General features: G+C 42.2%; 1 protein-coding gene across 1 annotated transcript in view; it reads left to right on the forward strand.

Annotated features, from left to right (window-relative positions):
• LOC144824831 (lanosterol synthase-like) overlaps positions 1-12,654 on the forward strand; it is a 146,496-nt gene that overhangs the window by 72,997 nt on the left and 60,845 nt on the right. Inside the window, exons 9-14 of the mRNA XM_078683820.1 lie at positions 3,769-3,796; positions 7,051-7,107; positions 7,954-8,025; positions 10,535-10,585; positions 10,935-11,084; positions 11,758-11,854. Of these exons, the coding sequence (XP_078539946.1) occupies positions 3,769-3,796; positions 7,051-7,107; positions 7,954-8,025; positions 10,535-10,585; positions 10,935-11,084; positions 11,758-11,854 (455 nt within the window). The remainder of the gene's footprint in view (positions 1-3,768; positions 3,797-7,050; positions 7,108-7,953; positions 8,026-10,534; positions 10,586-10,934; positions 11,085-11,757; positions 11,855-12,654) is intronic.

Here is a 12,654-nt window from a genome sequence, read left to right on the forward strand (position 1 = left end):
ACCAAGTGAAAGATGGATTTCAAATGAGCTATTGTCATTTTTGATACACCTAAAGAAACAAATCAGAGCTGCATTGCCACATTCAATTCAAGGGCTATTCAGTTCCTAATTTCTGCCTGGAAATCAGAGGATTACAGAAACCTTTAAATGTTTTCATGGAGTGTAATGTGAACAGAGCGGACTTAAAAGAATGTTTAATTTGTGCATTCATTGGCATTCAAGCCAAAGTCCAAAGATTTGGCTTTTTACGCAAGAAATGTAATTTTGTCACAAAGATTCACATTTGCAGTTGTTTATTAGTTTTTTTAAATTCCATTTTCATTTAAAGCTTTTAAACAAGTCTTACCGACAACAGCACAGAAAAGCTAAATGTAGTACAACATTTTGTATCCCATATTTCATACCATCTTCCATGGTACCATTGGTACCCCCCCAAAGCCATTGTCTGATCACCATCCTTCATCTTCACCATTCACAGAAAATGACCACCTTTTTATTTTCATAATTCTCGTAAACATTTCTTCTCCAAGGTGGATGATTAATCGGGGGTGGGCTGGGTCCCTCAATCTACTCAGCATCTCTACCCATTCAACCGCATCCTTTGTTACCTTATCTCTTCAAGTCAGTTTCATGTGTTGCTCATCAGCCAGTGACCACTCCAGGAGATCTGCCGTCAATTTAACCAGCCTCACCAGTGTAAGGCTATAACAATGGAGTATCATTCTTCTCTTCTTCAGGACTGTACCCAGTCAGTGATAGTAGTCTATTCCTCATTTTATAACCTTGATTTTCCGGGAATATTCCCAACATGCACTTCCTTTTAGACTTTTTCAGCTCTATTCATGTGGCTCTCTTCAGGCTTTCAAATACGCCCCCAGAACTTCCCTAGCAGCGGGCAAGACCAAGCAATATGCATATATTTCTGCCTCCCCCAGTACCGGATCTGCTACACGCATAAAGTCTATCTGGATAAATAATATCTAATTTCTTGGAGGTGAAATAAGTTGTGTGAAGGAAATGAAATTGCAATAGTTTATATCATACATTAGGAGAAGCTCTTGCACATACCTTCCTCCAATCACTCTATGGAGTCCTCACTCCACCTCTCACAAACCCTCTTGCTATCTCCCTCTCGGTCCATCACTAACTCAAAATACAGCTGTCTTATTACCCTTCAACATCCAGCTAAGTCCAACAAACCCTTCATCACCCCATTGACTTCTCAAGAAAGGACTTCCATATTTCTTTCACAGTATGAACCATTCTAATATATTGAAAGATTTGTCTCATACCCAAACCAAACATCTCCTGCGCGTGTTTATAGGCGACCAACCTTTTGCTCATACGCAGGTCTCCCACTACTCAACAACCACCCCCTCTCCAAGGGAGGAAGTTCAGATCCTTAGTCCTATTCATAATGGGAGCTCTTCCCCAAACAGCAGTGTCTTCAAAACAGTACATATCACTCTGCCATATTTGCAGGTGTTTTTACATGAAATGTGTAGTTCATTCATTTGGGAACCGAGGATTAGGATGTTTTAGGTCACTCAGTTTTGTAGGCGTCTTAGATATGTTCATCAAGAATGTTAGTTATGTTTATTCTATGTAACCTTTGTGTTAGAGGTATGAATTAAATATACTCCAATCAGAGTCCCATCATTCGAGAAGCCAGCCCCATAAAGACTTACCATAAGTAAACAGTCTTGCTTAGTTTGTGCAAGTGTGCCAGGAACCTTTTACTGCAGTTGATAACAGACATGGGTTTCTCTTCTGTGGCTTGCTTGTCTCAGGCCCATTCATCTGTGTTTCTTGTAGTCTCACTTGGCTCGGGTTCAGCAGGGCTTGGATTAACGAGCAGCTGTGTGAAGAAGCTCATTCTTCCAGTTCTCAGATTAGGCTCAGTAGTGGCAAAACAACAGACATATCACCAGACTGGTACAAGAGGCGCTTCAGACTACACACACGCCACACTATTAGGACAAGTAGAGACGAGATTCTTCAGGCAACACACAGTTTGATGGACTATTAGAAGCGGTTCTTCAGACCTGTTACTGTCGGACAGACTATTAGAGATTGTCCTGTCACTACAAAGTCTGGCAGGCTAGAAGACGTGATTCCACACTGTCTGGCAGACTCTTGGAAATTCTTAGGGACCAAACCGTCTGGCAAGACTGCAAGAAGAAATTATTCAAATACCAAACAGCCTGAGAGGCTTTTAGAGATTCGTCATACACCAAACTGTAAGACAGACTAGAAGACGTCCCCAGACACCACACACCACGGCAGACCGAGAGAACAGATTCTGCAAACATCACACAGTCTAGCAGACAAATACAGATTTTTTTGACACCACAGCCTACTGCCTGGTGAAGTATTATCCACAACACAGAATTGTAGGAGGCAAAAGACAATAATTGAAGGTTTTGAAGCATTCTCATCCCAAGATATTATTATGCTTCCCTTGTGACGCTGTTTTTCCACTTGTCACTTACGCCGTCACTTATTGTGTCACGTGCAAACATGCACCAAGTTTTTTTGAGTTGCCTTTGCAATTTATGCTCACAGTGCTGATATAACTGTTTGGTATAAACTGCGATTTCAAATATATGATGTCATGAGCACTTTTGAACAAACTACCAGGAGTCTCCTTCTTTCCTTTCTGTAATGTCGTGTACATACATGTGTATTTGCCTTCTTTATTGAATACAGTTGAGACATTGTTGCTAGGTTTCCCTTGTGACAAGGCAGCCAGTGCTGAGATTAATTTAACATATTTTTTGTTAGTGGGTTTTCTGTTATAGATACACCTCCCATTTCTTGTCCATCTGGGTGAATTGAACCTTTCGAAAAGAGTTGACCATATCCATGCTGGAGCAGATGATGGGGTGGACTTAGTTTCAAAAAGGTTTCCTCTAGGTTCTTGATTATTTATAAGATTTATTATTGATAAGTTTTATATAGTGCTAGCTAGACCCAAAGGTATCAGAGCGCCTTACATAAAAGAAAGAGCAAACATACTATTTGGGGAGAGGATGTGGTCTTACGGCTAGAGCGGTCGACCTCACAGCTGGGGAACTGGGTTACAGTCTTGGCAACAGCGCTCAACATCCTGTGATTCTGGGCAAATCACTTAATCTCCCTGTGCCTAACAAAAATAAATGTGTCCCTCTGTAACGAAACTCGTGCTCATGTAAAGCGCTCTGATAACTGATATCTTCAAGTCGGGTTTACTCTATGTGAAAAGCTAAAAAATAAAATAAAAAAACCAAGGGAAACATCAGTGAGACATTGTCAAACTTAGTTTGCCGTATGACGCTCAATGCATACATTCTTGATCCTACCTGAAACAGAGATGGGGAAAATCAATAGCAGGAGAAGGTGTGATTGCAGTATGGACAGGCTAAATTAGCGTAGCGACTAACTTAATTAGCCGCTGAACAAAGTAAAAAAACAGCTGTCATAAGCGGTCGATTCTTGGTGATTCTTGATAGCTCGCTCCATTCCTCCCTTCCTTCAAGCCTTCCTCGCTACCCTCTTTTTACTCATTACAGCTAGCAGTATAGCAAATGTAACATTGCCACCACTTCTCATGGTATAAGGTTCATTGCACAGTTTCACTAATCACTGGCTGCAGCGGACTATGGTTTACGCTGGGTATGCTCTTACATGCTTTTGTGATCTTAGCACGCAAACAAGGATTGTGAGTCTCATAGGAGATAAGTGCTTATTTCTTATATCGGCATAATTTTCAATCCCTTTCTCTTCTAGGCTGGGACTGGATGGCATGAAGATGCAGGTAACTCTTCTGTCCCAACAAGGAATAGGAATTATCATTGTATACCACTGTCGCTTTATGCTACATACACTCTACTGTGCACATATTTACTCTGTAGTACCTTACAGCCAAGCAGATGGCTAAATCAATTAATTATGGGATTTGTGAAGCATAAGTTGGAGATGGATGTGGGTGGACTGAGTCCCCACACTATTTAGGTCTCATCTGCTGGCAGCATATAGCTCTCTGTTGTCAAAAGAGACCATATAAATACTGACAGTGGGCTCAGAGCCCACCCACCATTTACTTTTGGTTTGCTTTCTTGTGACCATAATTTTCTTACTTCTTATTCAATGACTTTCCTTCCTCTTCTTGTGTTTGCCCTTCAACTGGAGCGTAGCCTGTTCACCATCCTTTTGATTGGATAACTTGTATGGATTCAGGCAACTACATTTTTAGGTTGAGCCTACCAGACAGCAAGCTGCCTGGTTGCGAAATACATATTGTGGTATTACCAAGGACAAAGGGGGGTGTGCAGCCCGCCTACTGCTTACCATTTGTTGGTTTAACTGTCAGTCTTATTTGCCTGCTTCCTATTCGATGGCTTTTATTGTCCGCCTTGTGTTTGTCCCTCTCTTGGAGCATATTCAGTTTAAGTGGGTCCTTCACTGCTAAATTTTAGGTAACTACTTTTTTTTTGTCTTAAACACTCCACGAGAGTGCATGTGTTTTCCAGCTGTCTACCTAGTGTGCTTCTCTTACTCTCCGCACTCCATGTTGCTTTCTCAACTGTGTGCTCCCCCCCCTGTGATGCATTCACTCTCATGTACTTCTCTCCCCTGCGTTGCTTTCTCACCCGTGTGCTTGCACCCCACCTCAGGTACTTGGTGCTCTCTCTCCCCCAACATGCTCCATGATGCTCTTTCTCATGTTCGTTTGATTTTCTGCAGCCTCCCACCTGCTTCCTTCATGTTGCGTCCCCCCCACTTGTACCTCTCCCATGGTGCTTCAACCACATGCGCTGCCTGTATTGCTTCCCCCACCCGTGCACCCCTGTCGCTTTCTTCGACCTGCACCTCCATGTTGCTTATGCCAGCCTGGCCCCTCGTGTTGCTTCTGCCACATCTGCTTTTAACTCCCCCCCCCCCCCCAAAAAAAAAACACACACATATTTTTTTTAATTTTATTTGCAGATCCAACTTGGATAGGTACATAAAAAGGAAAAAAGGTGTTATTTTGTAAGGGAATGCAGGCATGATCTGCGCACCTACGAAATGATGCAGGCTTTTACTCTTTTTAAGTAGGGCTCTACAATCAAGCATTGGCAAAGCCAGTAGCTTGGCACTCGCATTATAAACCCTTTACTCGAGGCTGAAATAGTTTCAAAGATAACACCTTGTGTTGTGCCCCAGCACGACAGCTGCTTGCATTTAGAACACCAGGAGAAAGTAAAGCTGCATTAACACCAACTCTTACTGTTACAAAAGAAATACATCCAGCACATTTTGTTTACTCTCTTAACACCGTTAAAATTGTTAAACGTAGTCCCTTACGTCTGCCTAAACAGGTGCCCCTTAGAGTTGTTTCTGAGCTCAATTACATATTGGTATGTGGAAACCAGATGTGATTTGTAAAAAGTAAAACAAACCCCAAAACGGTTCCTTGGGATTATATAAACTTGATGGTTTTGTAAAATAAGCCTGTTCAATTTTACGTGGGAGTGTTGTAAGAGTATGACATTACTTATTGTGATGTCACTTCCTGTGATGTTATTATGAATGGCATATAATTCTTCCCCCCTTTGGTTCTCTTAGGAACCGTGTCCTGTAAATACTAACCAACTCCTAATCTCAACAAGAAGCCTGTATAGACCTAGTACTGCCTTTTCCCCCTGTACTGATGTCACAATCAACAAGCATTGGCAAAACCAATTCGTCTGGCTTTAATGTGGTCGCGCTAGTCATTAATTTGAGCTTGTGGTTTCAGGTGTGGGCCACCGGCAGTCATTTTTAGGGACTGTCAGTTATATTTCCTTAACAGACCTTGACCCAGAGCAAGAGAGAGAAAAGCACAAAAGGGATGTAAAAAAGATGAAGAAAAATCAGAACAGTGATACAGAGAGAAAATAGGAAACCATAAAAGTGAAATAAAGGAACTGAGAGTGTCTGGTGGTGTTTGAAGGAGGCGTGTGGGGGAATCAAGACTGTGCAGTCTTGGTATTAGGCAGCCTTGAAATTTGATAGTGCCAGCTGCCGTCGTTTGAGCAAAACATCGGGCCCAGCATTTATTTCTTTAAGCACTGGGCAACGAATGTAAACCCAGGCATTCACAAACACTGATTAAATGTGTTACATATATGGTTGCTGTTTATGACATTGAAGCCTGCCCTATTGACTTAGCCAGTGCTAGGAAAAAGTAGCAAAAAACATTGTTTTCTGTATAGAATGCAAATAGGGGGTACAAATTGAATGTAGAAACCAGCCTAATGATTGAGCGTACTTTTCAGATGTAAAGTAGCCCCTCATGCATTGCAATGGAAGCACTTTCTGGAAGGCAGAATGGTGCACTAGCTAGTCAATAGCATGAGGTGAGAAAGAAATATTCATCTAACTGGTGCCAAATCCCTCTCTTTGCATACTTTAAAGAATTAGTAACAGTAGTCTATGCAAACAGATGTGCTGGCAAGCCAGACCATAAAAAGGCACAGAGAGAATGTGTGCATAGTAAACCAATAGTAACATCTTGATTTTAAATTGCATTTGCTACAGCAGGCCCATAGCACTGTAAATGTTTTGTGCAAATCAGTTGCACTCAATTTCTTGACCTTGGTTAGATGAAACACTGAGTCTTACCTACTGCGATTTTCACCTGTGCCAAACAAATGCACACGGATCTCCGCAATGAACACCTATCTTACTGAGCTAGCTTACCAATTTATTTGACAACAATTCACATATGCCACAGGGCTAAAATTGTTCAAGCCAAGGAAGCAGCTAGCGATTTCACTCTTGCAATTTAAAAACCTACAATGGAAATCCGGGTAAATGCGCATCACTGAGATACTTTGATTATTCCAGATGATGCTAACCCACAGATGTTGGAAGGAGAAAAGAGCATTGTGAAATTTGAAGAATACACAGATGTACATTTCTCTGCATGTGATCCTTACACTCGTAAATTCGATGTAGATACTAAACACTGCAGACTCGTTACACTGTACTTGATGCATGTCTGTCACTCTTGTTTCATGAGTATTACATTTTTTTGCTTTTCAGGCAACCAATGGCTCCCAGTTGTGGGATACAGCATTTGCAGCTCAAGCCTTTCTCGAGGTGCAGTAGAAACTCAAAAACATGTGTGTTTGTCTGTGTACTTCCTTCTTTTCAGGCCAGTTATTGTATCATTATAGTTTCTCCTTCTCAACACTAGTCCTTTACTCCTTCCTCAGTTTATGGACCTCACCTGTTCCCTCCAATCATCCACCTATTGTCCATTCCTAACCTATCTCCACTGTACGGCCTTTCATCCTCCACCAAGAAATGCACAAAATAAGTCACTGCACTGTCGCACGTAATAACCTGGTCCCACCTGATAGCATGCAACTTACCTCATGCTCTGTCTGCTTTACCTCGTGGGGATCATTTTGACTACAACCTTGACCTGCAAATAATGCTGGAGATGTTCCTTTTTCAATTTGCCTCCTCCAACTTCCATGCCATTCTCTCTCAGTCTCTCTACTTCATAGTTTTACATCCTTCTTTTCGGATCACTCACATTCTTCCTGGCTTCATGTCTCTCTTTTCACTCACTGTCCTTCCCAACCTCCTTTTTGTTTGATTACTCTTTCTGGCAGGCTGTCCACCATGAGTCCAGGAGGCCTGGATCCAGGCTCCATTTTTGTGATATCCGTTTACAGTGGCTTTCTATACAGTAAAATGTGGCATGGATCAGGCACGGACCTACATTCACATCCGTGCTTTGCTGTTTCTTCTTCCATTCATCGCCTCACTCCACACACTGTCATCTGCATGTGTGTTTATCCTTTATTTTACCCCTAGTTGTATCTCTTGCTGTCTTTTCTCCCACTCTTATGTTTTCCTCTCATGTCTCCATCTGCCACTTTCCTTCATTAAATTGTTGATATCATTGTGGTTACCATGTCTTCTTCCTTGTTACAGGCAGGAGCTCAGGGTCAGACCGGATTCACCTCCTGTTTGAAGAAGGCCCATGAGTTCTTCCGGATCACACATGTGAGTCAAGAGATAATGGGACTATGCTTTTGTGTACAATATGTATGGGGTGAGGAGGAGCCACTGTAAAGCATAACCTGGGTAAGAGAAAAAACATCCTCAACCATAGTCCTAGTGTAAAAATGGTGACCCCTTTTAATCATTTAGAGACTGGAAGAGGAACCTGAGGCTTGTCATCCAATACCTACGCAACAGCAGTGGTTGTGGGGTTCACAGGTTGTCTTTCTGGCTAAATTCACAAGCTGTTTTAACACATTAACTGAACTTTAGTGTGCTTTTAGTTTGTTCTGCGTTGTATAATCTCGAAATGTAATTTTACATTTCTTATTGATTTACATGCATAATATTACCACAGATTTTTGCAAATAATACCCCGGACTATGATGATGTCCGTGGTGGTATGATTAGATTTTGCTCCTGTTAAGGACTGGGGTAAATGTGTTTCCTATGGGGGAATAGAGAGAGAATGTCCCCAAAACTGGTTGGAGTGTTGGGGAAAGGGTTCTCCACAAGGAAGAAAATAAACATTTGTGGACTATTTATGCATGCATACATATACACCATGCATATATACACACGTATAAATGTTTAGAAATTTACATTTTCATAGAAAGCTGCGACTACTGGAGCAGCTTCTCACAAGTACTGATTTGTTTTGTATATTCTAAAAAAAAGAAAAAATACTTTTATACCAAATGTAGGCGTAAACCTGTCGGTGTAAAATTATTTTTTGCTGTGAATCGTACCTCCTGAGATCAGTTTTTGAGATTGAAATTGCATTTTGGCTTTCTGCCAACTACATGCTATACTGGTATTGTGGGAGAAGTAGTACAAATGAGATACATTTCTTCTTCATCCTATGCCTTTCTTTTGCTGTGTGGGTCATAGTTAGGTTTCCAACACCTGATATGTTTCGTAAATCCTATAACTGGTTATCGAATAGTGTTAGATCATGTCCTGGGGTATCAGCAGAGTATTGCCAATTAGTCCCTTGAATCAACATGCATTCAGTTGGCCTTAAAACCATCTGATTTCCCTCTCTGTCACTGCAGTGAGTCCAGGATCATTTTGCTCATCAACGCTTGGTCTGTGCAAGAATTGTTTTCTGCATGGGCATTCTGAGCTTTTCTGCAGTTGACTCCCCTGCACAAATGAGTGTGTGGGATTCCTTCTCCAGAACACGCGAGAGGACACAGATCTTTCAACTCTAATATTAACAGAAATGTACAATGGTGGCACGTGCTTCTTTGTAAATATCTTTGCATGACACAGGTGCACTATCAAAGAAGACACCTAAATCGACAAAGCAGAATTAAAATATCTCATTTGTTAGGATTATATCATCTATAGAGATTTAGCAGGCAGGCTCTTCTCAATGACTCTTCTGGTCCTACCTAGATCACTGACAGCTGAACAACCCCCATTTATCTTTTTCATTTGGTCTAAATCTTGCATTGGCTTTGCCTGCTTTATCATGGTACCTGCATGAGCCAGAATACTGGACCCAGACCTGATTGTACCTCTGTCTCACCTGTTTTGAAACATAATACTTGCAACTTTATGCAAAACATGGTAGTATTTGAAAGATCCAATGTGCAGGTGAAGTTACTTACCTGTAGCACAAAGTCTTGCAAATTGGTACCTGTCATGAATCCGAATAACACTGCATCCAGGCCACCGTCCCCAATAGTGGAGAAGATGCTGCCTAAAATGTTACTGTGTCTTAAAGGCAAAAGCTCTAGAAAGGATTTCAAGATAATGTAGAAGCTAATTTGATTCTTAGGTCCTGTCAATGTTGTGATCTGATTAGACATTTGTTAATGGTGATTGGATATTTGATGTTTAAAAGACTCTTCTTTAGACAGGCACTGCGTGGCAGAAGAATTCAAAGGGTGTCAAATTCTGAAACAATTCAAGCTGTAAAATCAACGTTATTGATTAGTAATTCTCCTTGCTACCAGCAGACTCGACTACGGGAACGCTCTCTTCTCAGGAACAACAATCAAGCTCCTGAGACGACTACAATGAATCCAGAACGCCTCGGCAAGCCTGATCCTCGACGTCCCCCGCCGCCGCCACATCACACCCCACCTGAGAGGCCTGCACTGGCTCCCCGTCAACAAGAGGATCACCTTCAAACTTCTCATCCACGCACACAAAGCACTACACAACGCCGGACCTACGTACCTCAACAACCAACTCAGCTTCCACATCCCCACCCGAAGCCTCCGCTCAGCCAACCTCGCCCTCGCCACAGTTCCTCGTATCCGAAAAACCACCGCCGGCGGCAGATCCTTCTCCTACCTCGCCGCCAAGACCTGGAACGCTCTCCCTACCAGCCTACGACAGACTCAGGACCTGCTGGCCTTCAGAAGACTTCTCAAGACCTGGCTCTTCGATCAGTAGCCCCCCCTAGCGCCTTGAGACCCTCACGGGTATGTAGCATGCTTTAGAAATGCATTGATTAATTGATTTTATTTTCCAATTTTCCCATTTTATTGTTTCCCAGATACCTGACAATCCACCTGACTATCAGAAGTATTATCGACAAATGAATAAGGTATGTTTTGGTCTTTTCGGGTCCTGAAATTTCACCATTTCTGGATCTGTCCCTTTTGCTTCCATTATCACATTGTCCTAGTTCTCAAACCTTCCCCACATACTACTCAAAGTCCATCAGGTGTAGTCCCTCTCCTTTCTGCCATTTCCCTTTCACCACTACATTCTTTTTTCTCATCTGTCTTTAGCTTCTTGTCAACCCCTCTTATAGCCTCTAATCAAACCCCATCACCCCCTTTTTCCCATTCTGTTAATTTCCTCTAGTTTCGGTTAACGTTTGTTCATCCCTGGCTGCACAAACACGAACTACTTCTCGTCCTTGTCTCACAGTGTGCCATGTATTCTTTCAGGGAGGATTCCCCTTTAGCACCCGGGACTGTGGCTGGATCGTTGCTGACTGCACTGCTGAGGGCCTCAAAGCTGTGATGCTGCTGCAGGAAACGTGCCCATTTATAACAGATCACATTCCCAACAATCGTCTGCATGATGCTGTTAACGTGGTGAGTACCTTCATGGGCGCTACAGATGCAAGGAGCGAGAAGGTGATACCTTTATTTGCTCAACTGATGGAGGGCCATTAAGATAAGGGTTAGGAATGCTCTAATTTTGTCCTTGAAGGCCACGACATTGTGATTTGATGAGGGATCTGCCCCTTAACTATATCTTTACAGAAAATGCACACAAAATTCGACAGATACAAAGGTCACTTGTTGCAACAGGTTTATGGAGCTGGAGGTTATGTTTGTGCAGAGGTTATAGCCGGCTATTATGAAAGATGGGCGGTGGTATCGCTGGACCTAGCAGCTACCATCACTTCCTTTGAAAAATGAATTTTGCTTTGTTCCATTTCTCACTGTTTCAGGCAAATGTCTAGGTGTGCCAGGCTGTACTATGGCCCTGGCTGGCAGATATGTGGTAGAGCTTGTGGAACAGGTATTCGTGTTTTTTTGAGGTCAGATGTGGCAGTAGTGGACACAGCTATGTTTACAGATTTTGGGTAGGTAGAGAGCGCAGTGGAGCAGAAACAAAGGTATTATAAGTGAGGCACTCTGGAATAGGACCCCACTTGAAGGCAGGAATTCTCCCTGTTTGGGAATTTTATACTTGGTGCAAAGATTGTATTTCCCTATTTCCTGCATCTTCACACCCTCTGTCTCGTCCTCCCAATTGCAGTTATTGAGTATGAGGAACTCAGATGGAGGGTTTGCTACGTATGAGACCAAGCGTGGAGGCCGCCTGCTCGATCTTCTGAACCCCTCCGAGATGTTTGGTAAAATTCTTCCCGCTGTTGGAGCACCACTTACTTGAGGAAATAAGGCGCACAGTAGGCATTTATCACATTGGTGCATTAAAGCTTGGAATTCCTATTTTATCTGAAAACATTTGTTTGGTATATGTCACTTTGCAAATACATGAGTGAACATCTTCCTGGGAAAGATATACCCCCAGATGCATCAACAAACCAATTTGCGATTCCTTAATAGCGAAAAATACCGATTCGCTATTAAGGAATTGCAAAATGGAATGCATCAAGGAATCACTTAAAAAAATCGATTTCTTAGAATTCCTTAATTGCGACTCGCAAATTGTGAGTCGCAATTAAGGAATACCTCCCCATTCATTCCTATCGGCCTAGAGGCCCATAGGAATGAATGGGAAGACAATCTCAATTTGCGAATCGCAATTAGCGATTCACAAATTGAGATTGCGATTTCAAGGGTGCAGGGGTGTCCAAAGGACACCCTGTTGCACCCCTGAAATTGATATGTGCGCATATGTTGCGCACACATGCCCTTAGGGCATGTGTGTGCGCAACATGGAACTTGGAAAAATGCACTTTAGTGCATTTTTCAAAGTTTTTGCAAATTACCACGAAGTTGTACTTCATGGTAATTTGCGTGCCCTATTCGCGAATTCGCTATTTTAGAAACTTTCCTGCATTGCATTTAAGGAATCTCAAATTGAGATTCCTTAAATGCAAATAATCTCAATTTAGCGATTTCTAAAGTTGCGATTTTTGCATTTGGGAGAATGCATCCCTAATGCAAAAATAGCACTCGTAAAGGGCCA

Source organism: Lissotriton helveticus, chromosome 3_1 (assembly GCF_964261635.1).
Source record: "Lissotriton helveticus chromosome 3_1, aLisHel1.1, whole genome shotgun sequence".
NCBI lineage: Eukaryota > Metazoa > Chordata > Amphibia > Caudata > Salamandridae > Lissotriton > Lissotriton helveticus.